This window comes from Balaenoptera acutorostrata, chromosome 2 (genome assembly GCF_949987535.1).
Source record: "Balaenoptera acutorostrata chromosome 2, mBalAcu1.1, whole genome shotgun sequence".
In the NCBI taxonomy this organism is placed as follows: Eukaryota; Metazoa; Chordata; class Mammalia; order Artiodactyla; family Balaenopteridae; genus Balaenoptera; species Balaenoptera acutorostrata.
In genome coordinates, this window is record NC_080065.1 from 160,846,766 (window position 1) to 160,858,867 (window position 12,102).

At 41.9% G+C, this 12,102-nt stretch overlaps 1 protein-coding gene across 1 annotated transcript; it reads right to left on the reverse strand.

Annotated features, from left to right (window-relative positions):
* Positions 1-684: 684 nt before the first annotated feature.
* THOC3 (THO complex subunit 3) lies at positions 685-10,989 on the reverse strand. Its single transcript, XM_007190331.2, has 6 exons — positions 10,651-10,989; positions 9,696-9,852; positions 8,080-8,284; positions 4,470-4,631; positions 4,250-4,350; positions 685-1,265 (listed from the first exon to the last, which is right to left on the reverse strand). Exons 1-6 carry the CDS (start codon positions 10,915-10,917, stop codon positions 1,102-1,104), a joined length of 1,056 nt encoding a protein of 351 aa, XP_007190393.1. The 5' UTR covers positions 10,918-10,989; the 3' UTR covers positions 685-1,101.
* Between the last annotated feature and the right edge of the window lie 1,113 nt (positions 10,990-12,102).

Below are 12,102 nucleotides of genomic sequence, written 5' to 3' on the forward strand. Positions count from 1 at the left end.
TGCACTGTTGGTGGGAATGTAAATGGATACAGCCACTATGGAGAACAGTATGGAGGTTCCTTAAAAAACTAAAAATAGAATTATCATACAACCCAGTAACCCCACTACTGGGCATATAGCCAGAGAAAACCATAATTCAAAAAGACACACGCACCCCAATGTTCATTGCAGCACTATTTACAATAGCCAGGACATGGAAGCAACCTAAATGCCCATCGACAGACGAATGGATAAGGAAGATGTGGTACATATATACAATGGAATATTACTCAGCCATAACAAGGAATGAAATTGGGTGATTTGTAGAGACCTGGATGGATCTAGAGACTGTCATACAGAGTGAAGTAAGTCAGAAAGAGAAAAAAAATATCGTATATTAACGCATATATGTGGAACCTAGAAAAATGGTACAGATGAACCAGTTTGCAGGGTAGAAATTGAGACACAGATGTAGAGAACAAACGTATGGACACCAAGGGGGGAAAGTGGCAAGGGGTGGTCTTGTGATGAAGTGGAGATTGGGATTGACATGTATACACTAATATGTATAAAATGGATAACTAATAAGAACCTGCTGTATAAAAAATTAAATAAAATTAAATTTTAAAAAAAACATAAGAATAATGATAAGAAAATAATAATGATAATGTTACCATAATTTTTAAAGTTCTAGAAGTCCCATAATTAAAAAGTCAGTTTTATTAAATGCTCAATTCTCAACAGTAAATGTATTTCTTTTTTATTATAAAAAATCTCCATCCCCATCTCACCCTTCCTCACCCACCCCTTCAAACGAGGTGGCAAGCAGAAGCAAGCCCAACAAAGTCCACCATACCCCCAAAAGCAGAAAGACAGGAGGTCCCCACAGGACAAGGTATGCTGGTGTCATCACTGCAGAGCCCTCCTGCAGGGCGCAAGGAACGGGAACAGCTACCATAACAAATACGAAGGAAACCGGAATGGGCAGCCTGACAAAAGACTTGTATAGTTTATACCAATTTATAAATACTTTAGGTGCCCACCAACTCCAAGAGAACAGACCAAATTAACTATACAATGGAAGCCTCTGCCTGGGCCTTCTCCATACATCAGGTCCTCCTATCAGGAATCATTAGGAAGCCCAAAAAGTTTCACAGTTCCAGCTTCCCGACTGCTGTCATATTTGCCATCTTTGTCATCACAGGCAAATGCCAGCAGAGGCCTTTTGGGGTGCCAAGCCACGGTGAAGGTGGGGGACTCACACTGTACCTCCCACATCTTGTCTCCTATAAAAATCAATATAGAGAAACCAATCAATACATTAATAATAAGAGACCATACTCATTAAGTACTTACCTACATTAAATCATTTAATCTGCTTAATAACCCTATAGGATAAGTACAATTACTACCCCATTTTGCAGAGAACACTGAGGCGCAGAGGGGTCAAGAGGCAGTGGGTGGCAGAGCAGGATGGTGAACGCAGGCCAGTTAACTTAAGAACCTGTGCTCTGAACCCGATTCTACGCTTCCTGAAAAAACAGCAACAGCAGCTGTTTGTTCAGCACCCCTTATGAATCAGATGGATTATACTTTATCTTAATAAAGTATAATGACAACCCAGCAAGGCAAGTAATGATTTTAAACCCCATTTTATAAAGAAACAGGTGACTGAACAGTTAAGTCACACCTCAAGGAAGCAGCAGGGGAAAAAAAAAGGGAAACAGCAGAGCCAGCACAGGAAGTCAGCCTGTTTCCAAAGCCACAGATCTTTCTACTAAACTACAATGACTTGCAAATAGATTTCTTTTTCCAAAACTTTTTTCTTCCTACTTGTGGAAATTAAATATAATTTTTCCAAAACCATTTTTTTTAGTCCTGCTTAACTTTTTTTCAACCTTAGAGTTAAGATTAATGTAGTAAAATGTTCACAGTGTGGTGTTGATGTAAAAATGCATGATACACTGAATTATACACTTCAAACTGGTCAACTATATGGTATATGAATTGTATTTGAATAAAGCTGTTTATATATATATATATATATATATATATACACACACACACACACATACACATATGCATATATACATATGTGTGTGTATGTGTATAAAGAAAAAGATTTTTTTATTGAAGTACAGTTGATTTACAATACTGTGTTAGTTTCAGGTGCACAGCATGTACAGCAAAGTGATTTGGTTTTGTTTTTTTTTTTCTTTTTTTTTCAGATCACTTTCCATTACAGGTTATTACAAGATATTGAATATAGTTCCCTGCAGTATACAGTGAATCCTTGTTGCTTATTTATTTTACATAGAGTAGTTTGTATCTGTTAATCCCATACTCCTAATTTATCCCTCTCCCCACTCCCTTTTCCCTTTAGTAAACCATAAGATCGTTTTCTATGTCTGTGAGTCTGTTTCTGCTTTGTATATAGTTTTTTTTTTTTTTAAGTAATCTATTTCAGGGATAGTTAACCGCTCTTCATAATGCTAGGATCTGGCAATCTATAGCTACATGTCTGTTACACAGACATAAAAAATGGTGTTGGAGGCTGCTACTCCCCTTCCATTTCCCTTTCGGCCTTTAACTCCATGCATGCGTTGCCGCTGAGAGTAAACGCTGCAATAACCCTCCTGTAAGGAAGTTTGGTTCCTGACAATATGTGAGCAGTTTGGACTCAGCAATCCCAATTCAATGGTTTACCCAAAAGGATGACTACATAAGTAAAATGATACTCATCATAGTATCATTTATAATGGTGTAAAGACCAGAAGCCATCTAAGAGTGGGGCAGCTTAGGTATATACTGGTATAGCCAATGGAATTCTAAACCCCATTAAAAACAGCAGTAGAGCTCAACAGCCATCGCCATGTAAGCAGCTGTAAGATCCTGCAGGTGAGGAGGGAGGGCCCCGGAGCAGCAGGAGAGCATGCCTGCATCACATGAACACGAGGGGACATGAAGGAGCTGCATGCCTGGATGGCTGACAATGCTCACCAAAATACTATCAAGAGTGGCACTCTTTGGACGCAATTGCTGAGCCTGCGCGTCTGGAGCCTGTGCTCCGCGACGGGAGAGGCCGCGATAGTGAGAGGCCCGCGCGCCGCGATGAAGAGTGGCCCCCGCTTGCCGCAACTAGAGAAAGCCCTCGCACAGAAACGAAGACCCAACACAGCCATAAATAAATAAAAATAAAAATTATTAAAAAAGAGTGGCATTCTTTGGGCTTCCCTGGTGGCGCGGTGGTTGAGAATCTGCCTGCCAATGCAGGGGACACGGGTTCGGGCCCTGGTCTGGGAGGATCCCACGTGCCGCGGAGCAAGTAGGCCCGTGGGCCACAATTGCTGAGCCTGAGCGTCTGGAGCCTGTGCTCTGCAACGGGAGGGGCCGCGATGGTGAGGGGCCCACGCACCGCGATGAAGAGTGGCCCCTGCTTGCCGCAATTAGAGAAAGCCCTCACACAGAAACAAAGACCCAACACAGCCATAAATAAATAAATAAAATTAAAAATTAAAAGATAATAATAATAATAAAAAAAAAGATGGTAACTTAAAAAAAAAAAAGTGGCACTCTTTAAATCGTGGAATGTCAAGCTTTTTACTTTCTTTGAAGTTTTCTATACAGTTTTAATTCTTTTAATAAAGTATCATGTATTTCCAAAAACAATAAAGCTACGTTAAAAAATAAATCTGGAGAAATTCTTTTGTAAAATGAATACTCACCTCTCATTTTTCTATTTTCAAGTTCTGTTTTGTTGCTTTTTAAAACAAATCACATCTATTTTGATAATTTCTTAAATTATAAAATGTATATATGTATTTTTTAAGTCCACATACAGGCAAAAGATAGAAATATCCCATAATGCTAAAAGAGGTTGTATTTAAATGGTGGGATCATTCATTCATTCTTTCATCCATCCATCCATCCATTTATTCATTCTTCTCCCTTTCTGTATTTTAAAAATTTTGTTATAATGGAAGAATTAAAACTGAATAAAATGCAAAATATTTCCTTTAATCACGCTCTTTCAGACCTGCCCCTTTCTTTCCTAACTCTTTGCTCCCTCCATTACCTGACTACAATAGTCATAATAAACAAACTTGCCTTAAGGAGTTTGTGCTAATGCTGGCATTTATGCTAATACCCATTTATGCCAATGCTGGCAAAGTAGTAATGAGCAGAGATGAAAAACACATGACAGGAGAAGTCCTGATGGCCAGAAATGAAAGACAGAGGAGTCTCATTAAGGTAGTGAGGGTGTAGTTACCTGTCTCTACTTCAGCAATGTCGATGAAATGATCTTCTGATGCCGATGCCAGCATTTTCCCATCATGGCTAAAACTGAGGGTCCTCACAGGCCAATCCAGCCTATAAAAGAGTAGACAGAGGAGACATTAAAATAACCCAGTGAGAGGAGGGCCCAGTTTCACCCAACATGACATAAAATGAATTTATCCAACAAGGAAAGTGCTGGCAGAGTTGCTTACCTGGAAAAGCACCGAACACACACTAACTCATCTACATCCCAGAGGCTAACCAAAGCATCTGCGCTTCCTGTAGCAAAGTACTTCCCCATGGGGTCAAACTTGATACAGATGCAGTTGGATGGATGGGCGTTGATAGACTGCACAGGCTTCAGCTCTGGGTAGCTGAGAAACAAGACAGACAGCAATCAAACTGGGGGGAAGAGGACTGTGGTACTAAGACGGTAAAAGGAGACACTAAAGAAGAAAATGAAAGTAAGACAACAGAACAAATATCAAAGACTGGAATTTCAAAACAACTTTCCTGAAATAAAAAGATGTCAAACAATATACTGAAACACCACATACCTGAGAATATGAACCCAGACTAACCAACATGAAGACGTACGGTAGTAAAATTACTGGACTTTAAATTAGATTGTCATCAGACTTTTTGACAGTAACACTTTATGCGAAAAGAAAATGGAGTAACATACTTAAGATACACCAGCAAGAATATATGAATTGAAATTTTTATATCTAGCAAAACTATTAATTATAAAAAGTTCAAATAATAAGCACAATAAAGTATCTTAAAGTTTTAGAAGTATATAAGCTATAATAAGTATGAACTGAGGGAATCTTGTTCCCCTGAACTCTTCCTAAGGAATCAAAACTGGAAAGTGAGTTTTGACAATCAGTGACTAGAGATGTACCAGACTTACCAGGCTGGTAATGAGCAATAAATATGTAGTTTCTTGTAGAAACTATATATGTTTAAGGTATAATATGTAATAGCTGTATAATCTGACAATATATAGTATTAACTATTTTTTTTTAATGGAGGAAGAATGAGGAAAGCATATTCAAAAAGCAAAATTTATTATTTTAAGCAATCAGATTGGTGGTGGTGGTGGTAGTATTGTTACTCTGAAATATCTGTATGTGTAACAAGGGATGAAGGTAATAAGCAACCACGGGATATTCAAATTCTATAATCCCCTGCATCTCTGAGAACCAGAACACCCAGTTTGGAAGGAAAGAGATTTTAACTGGAAGTTATCAGTATGAATTCACAAAGTATTTTATCTTTAAGGTATATACAATACATATACTTCTTAGCTCTGTCCACTGGAAAGGTCTAGAAACGGTCAACCCAACAATATGGACATTCCTATCTCCAATATTATTTTCTAGTAAAAGAATCCAGGAATTCTCAGAGAATTTTCTGATTAAAGATTTGAGGCAGGAAAAACACAAGATGAACCTGGCATATCTTGTCATACCAGAGAGCAGGAAACTGAAGACTAATAGGACTATGTCAAAAAAAAAAAAAAAAAGAGGGCTTCCGAGGTGGCGCAGTGGTTGAGAATCTGCCTGCCAATGCAGGGGACACGGGTTCGAGCCCTGGTCTGGGAAGATCCCACATGCCGCGGAGCAACTGGGCCCGTGAGCCACAATTACTGAGCCTGCGCGTCTGGAGCCTGGGCTCCGCAACAAGAGAGGCCGCGATAATGAGAGGCCCGCACACCGCGATGAAGAGTGGCCCCCGCTCACCGCAACTAGAGAAAGCCCTCGCACAGAAACGAAGACCCAACACAGCCATAAATAAATAAATAAATAAATAAATAAACAAACAAACAAACAAACCCAAAGTTTAAAAAAAAAAAGACTCAGGGACCAACTTGAAGAGGACCCCATTTGCCAAAAATAAGATAATTTGAGCTTCAATAAGGATAATGATTACGATAGACTGAAACACTTCTACCATGCTTAAATCCATGAGTCCATAATGATTCTTTTTTATTTAAAAAACCCTAGCTGATCATCTTTGGAGGTGATAGAGAACTAATTCATTACCTAATGACAAAGGGAAAGAATAAAGCATTTATCCTGCTTTCTCTAAATGAACTATATTCCTGAGTAACCAAACAGATGAGAGGAAATGTCTCTTAAGTTTCAACAAATAAGCAAGCATTTGTAATCAGCAAAATCCAGACTGGGACAAGCTCCACAGGTTAACAGCCTGCTTTTTCAACAGCTAAGTTCTAAGTAAAAGAAAGGGATGGAGGGGGACGCTGTAGTTTAGCTGACTTAAAAGGCATATCAAACTTTTTTAAGTGGGCAAAATTAGAGTATCTAGAGATGCACACTTGGTAGCTAAAACTACAAAGAAATATTATAAAAATCAAGACAGTGTTTTTGGGGGAGAGAGTTTTGATTAGGAAGGACAAAGCCCATGGTAAGACTTCTGAGGTGGCCAGCAAAGTACTATTTCTTGACCTGGTGGGGTTACACAGGTGTTGCGCATATAACAGTTCATTAAGCTATACATTTATATTTCGTGGTTTTCTATATCTGTTTTATTTTCTAATAAAAAAGCTTAAAAAAAAAAAAAAAAAAAACACTGCCTACAGAATAAAGTTCAAGTGCTATGCATAGAATTCCAGACCCAAATAACCTGGTCTCAAATTATACTTCAACTTTATCTTCCCGTTTCAGGACGTCTCTCTTCAGACACCTTATCTGCCACCACTCCCAGCAACCCTGATCTACCAACTACTCTCTAAATAAATCATGCTCATTCTCACTTGTTTTGTCCATTGTGCAGTTCCCTTTTGCTGATTCTTAAAATTCAACTAATCTTTCAAGGTCAAGCTCAGAAGCTGCCTCCTTCAACCCCCAACTCCCACAATCAATATAAGTTTCTTTCCTTGGGATTCTACAGCAAACTCCCAGCCTCTCACACAGAGCCTATTTCACTCTGCCTTGCATTGCTCACCCAAGATAACAGAAAGAACAGAATCAGACAGATCTCAATTTCAATTCCACAGTTTCATTCATTTAGAGAATATTCACTGAGATCCTAATTTTGTGTAGCAGATACTGGGCTAGGCACTAGGGATTCAACAGTAAACAAGTTAAATACAGTCCCTACCTTCATGGAATTTACAGTCTAATAGAAGATACAGAGAAGTAAACATGCAATTATAATGTAGAATGAGAAATGCTTCCAACAGGAAGTACACAAAATAAGCTTCTAACCTTGGGGGTGAAGATGGCTTCCCTGGAGGGGAAGTGATATTTAAGTGGAGACTTTAAGGGTACGAATTAGCTATAATTCCAAATGCATCCATTTCTAGTGTTCACCAGCTGACTAGTGACTCTGAGTCCCTGATCCTCATCTGTGAAATGGGAAGCACACCATCGACTCCCTAGGATTTCTCTGAGGACTCAGTAGAACATAAGGTGCCTAGCTCAAAGGTGCTCAAGAGAGGTTAGAATTCTTTATTACTACAGTTGAACCTTGAACAAGAAGGTTAGGGGTGCCAATTCTCTGCACAGTCAAAAATCTACATATAACTTAGTTGGTCCTCCGTATCCACGGTTCCTCTGTATCCGAGGTTCCACAACCCAGATTCAACCAACCCCGGATCAGGTAGGACTGTAATATTTACTCTTGAAAAAATCCACATATAAGTGGACCTGAGCAGTTCAAATCCGTGTTGTTCAAAGGTCAACTGTATTAGTCCTTTTGGGTCCTTCAGGACAGACTCAAATCTAATTCACCTTGGTATCCACCACAACACCCACTGCAAAAATATGACAGTCCCTTAAGCTAGAACCCCCTCACCTGAGTATGTTGATACAACCATTGCCATTTGTCAGGAAGAACATGTTATTGTCATTGTTCCAGGAGATTTCATTGACCTCAAACTTGAACTGCTCCTCCGCTTTGGAACGGTGTGTCTTGGCATCAATGAACGTCACCACATCATCCTTGTTGCCTACAGCAATGGTCTGCCCATCGGGACTCCAGCAGATATTGATGTTCTCCCCTGGGAACCCACATATAATCAGCAAGATACTGTTAGCCCATAATCCTCCAGAAGTTTATTTTGTTATCATAGAAAAACTAGAGCTATCGCCAGAGCTCATTCACTAAGGTCCTCGTCAACAGAAGGGAACTACCACTTACAGATCAACTGGGAGTCCAGCACATTCATCTACAAATTTCCCCCTTTAGTTTTCACGTTTCTTTAAGGGACACTTTTTAACCCCATTTTAGATGAAAAAATGGAAAAGAAATGAGCCAAAGTGTCAAAGCTGTGAAGTAACAGAGCCAAGATCTAAACCCAGACTTGACACCAAAGCCTCTACTCTCTTACACCAGCACTTCCCAAATCCCAGTCATTCACATGCCATTTTCACAATTTTTGTACTATCCATGTAACAGCTTTACTTTTCTTCATTCAAGATTTTTATTAAAATTGACCCCCCCAAAATGTTTACTTAAATAGCTTCACTTTAGCGATAAATCCGATGGGCTAGTTCTTTTTTTCTAGTAGGCATTAAAATATATACACAATCAGTTTTTAATGTTCATCCATATACCACCCAAATCACTCACATATCACCAGTTGTCTAGTTGGGGAAACCACATCATTCCACCTCCAGGTACAAGTCTTGCCAACAAAGTCCAGTAGCCCACATTGAATACATCAATTAAAAATTTCATCAACTTTATTGATTCTAAGATGCATATTTTTTCACACTTTATTACCTATAATGTATCTTAGAATGCATCAGGATACATCTCAAAATTTTCAGTGTATCATGACTATATGATAAATAAAACTTTACTTTCTTTCCTAATGGTGCATAAAATACTGATGCATCTTATAATCAATAACATCTTAGTCAATAAAATTTAATAAAGGGCCTCAAGGTTTATAAGGTAATACGTGGTGAAGAACACTCTGTAAATGTACTGCACAACTTCCAGGTCACTTTCTCCCAGACCATCAAAGCCATTTATTCCAAGATCAGCCATTCTAGCCTATCAGCAGTTTCCCAAATTCTCCATTCCTTTGCACATGCTGTTCCCTGCTAGAGCTGCCCACCCAATGCACCCTGACCACTAAATCTATATGGCTACCCTAAGAGTTTGCTCAAACTCTGTGAGGCCCTCCCTATCTCCCCCAGGCAGACTTAAGCATTTCCATTCTGGGTGTCTATTTTGTAGACCTCTCTGTTATAGGATGACCATGTCATATTACGTTAGTTTTTTTTTATACATATGTCTCTCTCCTTGCACTAAACCCTAAGATCCTTGGAGCTGGAAACTGTCTTATTCAGCTCAGGATGTCCCATACCTACAGGGTCATGCACAAAGAAGATACTTGAAAAATGCTTGTTGCATGACTATAAGTAGCTTATCTTCCTACTGTCCACTCTCTGAATAGTCACCTTTAGTGTTCACAGTGGCAATGCATTTTGTAGTCCTCACATCCCAGATGCGAATGGTTTTGTCTCCAGATGCAGTGACAAAGAGATCAGGATTACTTGGATGCCAACAGAGCTGGTCCACACTATCCCCATGTCCCCGATAATTGTTTTCTTTGACCTGAAAGAACAGAATACAGATGTCACTTCACCCATATGTACCTGCCTCCCCATGTAACTTCTTAACCTTATTTAAACCGAGCTATCTTGTGACCAACAAAAGTTTGGGTAATTAGAGAGTCGAGTCCTTCCAAGCCTCTTCCCCCAAACTCTTTCCAATATCCTCCCCCACTTCCTCCCCAGTCAGTCTGAACTGTTCTGAGGATGGGTTCCACATCAATGCCCTTACTCTTTTGCTCTCCCTGGCCTTCCTCCTTCTTTCTGGTTTTCTACCCTTACTCTGCCACCAAGGGGTCCCAACCCACCTGCTCATTGCCACGGAGGCCCTATCATTTCCAGAGAGGCCCTCCTTACCACCACAGTGAGCCCACCACCACTGCCCCTAGCCACCCCTCACCACCACACAATTCCACCTACCACTCTCCCACACCCCCACCACCCTCCTCACCGCCCATCCATCCATCCTCCTCACCCCCGTCTTCACTATCCCCGCACCGCCACTCCCCGCTCACCTTCACACCTCCTTACTACTACACTCCCTACACACCGCCACCTCCCCTAACCACCAGTCCTCCTCTCCACCACCCCCATCTTCACCCCCTACCACCCCAGCCCGTTCACCCCCGGCCTCACCCTCACACTCCTCTGTCTCGCATCACACACACCCCTCATCTCCGCATCCCTTCACCCTCCTCCCCTCTCCTCACCTCCACACTCTCACCCCCGTTCTCTCCTTGCCACCACACCTCGCTTTACCACAGCCCTTCTCCCTAGCCTGGGCCGGGTCCTAGCGGCTCACCAACCGGTCCTTCTCCAGCAGGAAGACGCTGGCCGTCTTGTCGAAGGACCCCGAGGCCAGGCGACGCCCGTCGCAGCTCCAGGCCACCGAGTGCACCTTGGCGCTGTGCGCCGGGAACTCGCGCGTCTTGCTGTGGCCGCGGAACAGCTCCTGCATCCCGAGCACGTAGCGCGTCGGGCCGCTGGTCACTGAGCACCAGGGAGCCATCGAGCCAGGACCGCTCTGGCCCAGCGCCGAGGGCCCCATGGACGCCGCGGGGATCGCCATGCCGAGCTCCCGGACACCGGCTGGGTTGACTCCGCGGAGCTGCAGTTCACCCTGCCGCCGCCGCCGCCGCCGCACGCATGCGCGCGGGAGAGCGCCCACTCTTCCGCGCAGCCGCACTGTGGACCACCCAGAAGGGACTACAAGTCCCAGCCTGCAGCGCGCGCCCGCCTTTGCCTTTTCAAATTGTCATGGTTCCACTTTTAAGTTTCCTTTACAAATAACGGTTAGGAGGTTTTTAGGGTCTTTATTTTCCCCTTACCTACTACTTGGTATATATATTTGTATCCCTGTTTAATCGAAGAAATAAACCAGCGCAATTCTTCTAAACCTCAGTTCGCCGTCAGTCAGAAACACCTTTTTTCTAGGGTTGCTCCCCACCTGTCAGCCACCTCTCTTAGAGCTGAAGCCTCTCAATTTCTTGCTGGAGAAGGACCAGCTGGTGAACTTGTCCCGGGTAAAGGGCTAGGATTTTGTGGGGGCGGGAGGAAGAAGGAGGGGGGGAGGAGGAGGTGGGTGGAAGAGAAGGTGGGGGAGGGGGGAGGGGAGGGGAGGGGGAGGGGGTGGGGGGAGGGGAGGGGGAAGGGGAGGGGAGGGGGAAGGGGAGGGAAGGGAAGGAGGGGAGGGGAGGAAAGAGAGGTGGAGGTGTTGAGAAGGGGTTTGGGGATGTTTTTAAATATACAAATTCTTTGTTTTTAGAAGGGGCTATATTCACATGATTATATATGCAAAAATAGATACAGAGTGAAAAGTAAATGTCTGCCTGTGTCATGCCCTTTAGACTATTCCCCACCCTTCACACCCATACCTTCCAAAAAATATTGTTAAATTTCTTTTGTGGCCTTCCAGAGATAGTTTAAGTGTAAATAAGCACCTTGGGAGAGGTAGATAGGTGTGTGTGTATCCTACCCCACCCCTCAAAATGGTAGCATTCCTTACATGTTTTCTATGGTAGACACCTGTAAGAAATCATTTCTTATGAGTATATGCATATGTCTCATTCTTTTCATGGATGCAGTCTTTAATGATATAGATAGATGCATAATAGTTTATTTGACTGATTCCTTTGGTGGACATTTTGTGTCCATGATTTGCTTTTAGGACAATACTGCAGTGAACATCCCTATACAAACTTCATTGTGCACATATGCACTTTTTTATTTGAATAAATATTGCCAAAACACCTGA

Bases quoted from the DNA above. Each gene is read 5' to 3' on its own strand.
- THOC3 (XM_007190331.2), bottom strand. From the start codon at position 10,917: ATGGCGATCCCCGCGGCGTCCATGGGGCCCTCGGCGCTGGGCCAGAGC. The intron at 4,632-8,079 runs GTGAGGGGGTTC...CTTGTTTCTCAG, and splicing joins GGTTGTATCAACATACTCAG to CTACCCAGAGCTGAAGCCTG. The intron at 1,266-4,249 runs GTAACTACACCC...TGATTTTTATAG, and splicing joins CATTGCTGAAGTAGAGACAG to GAGACAAGATGTGGGAGGTA.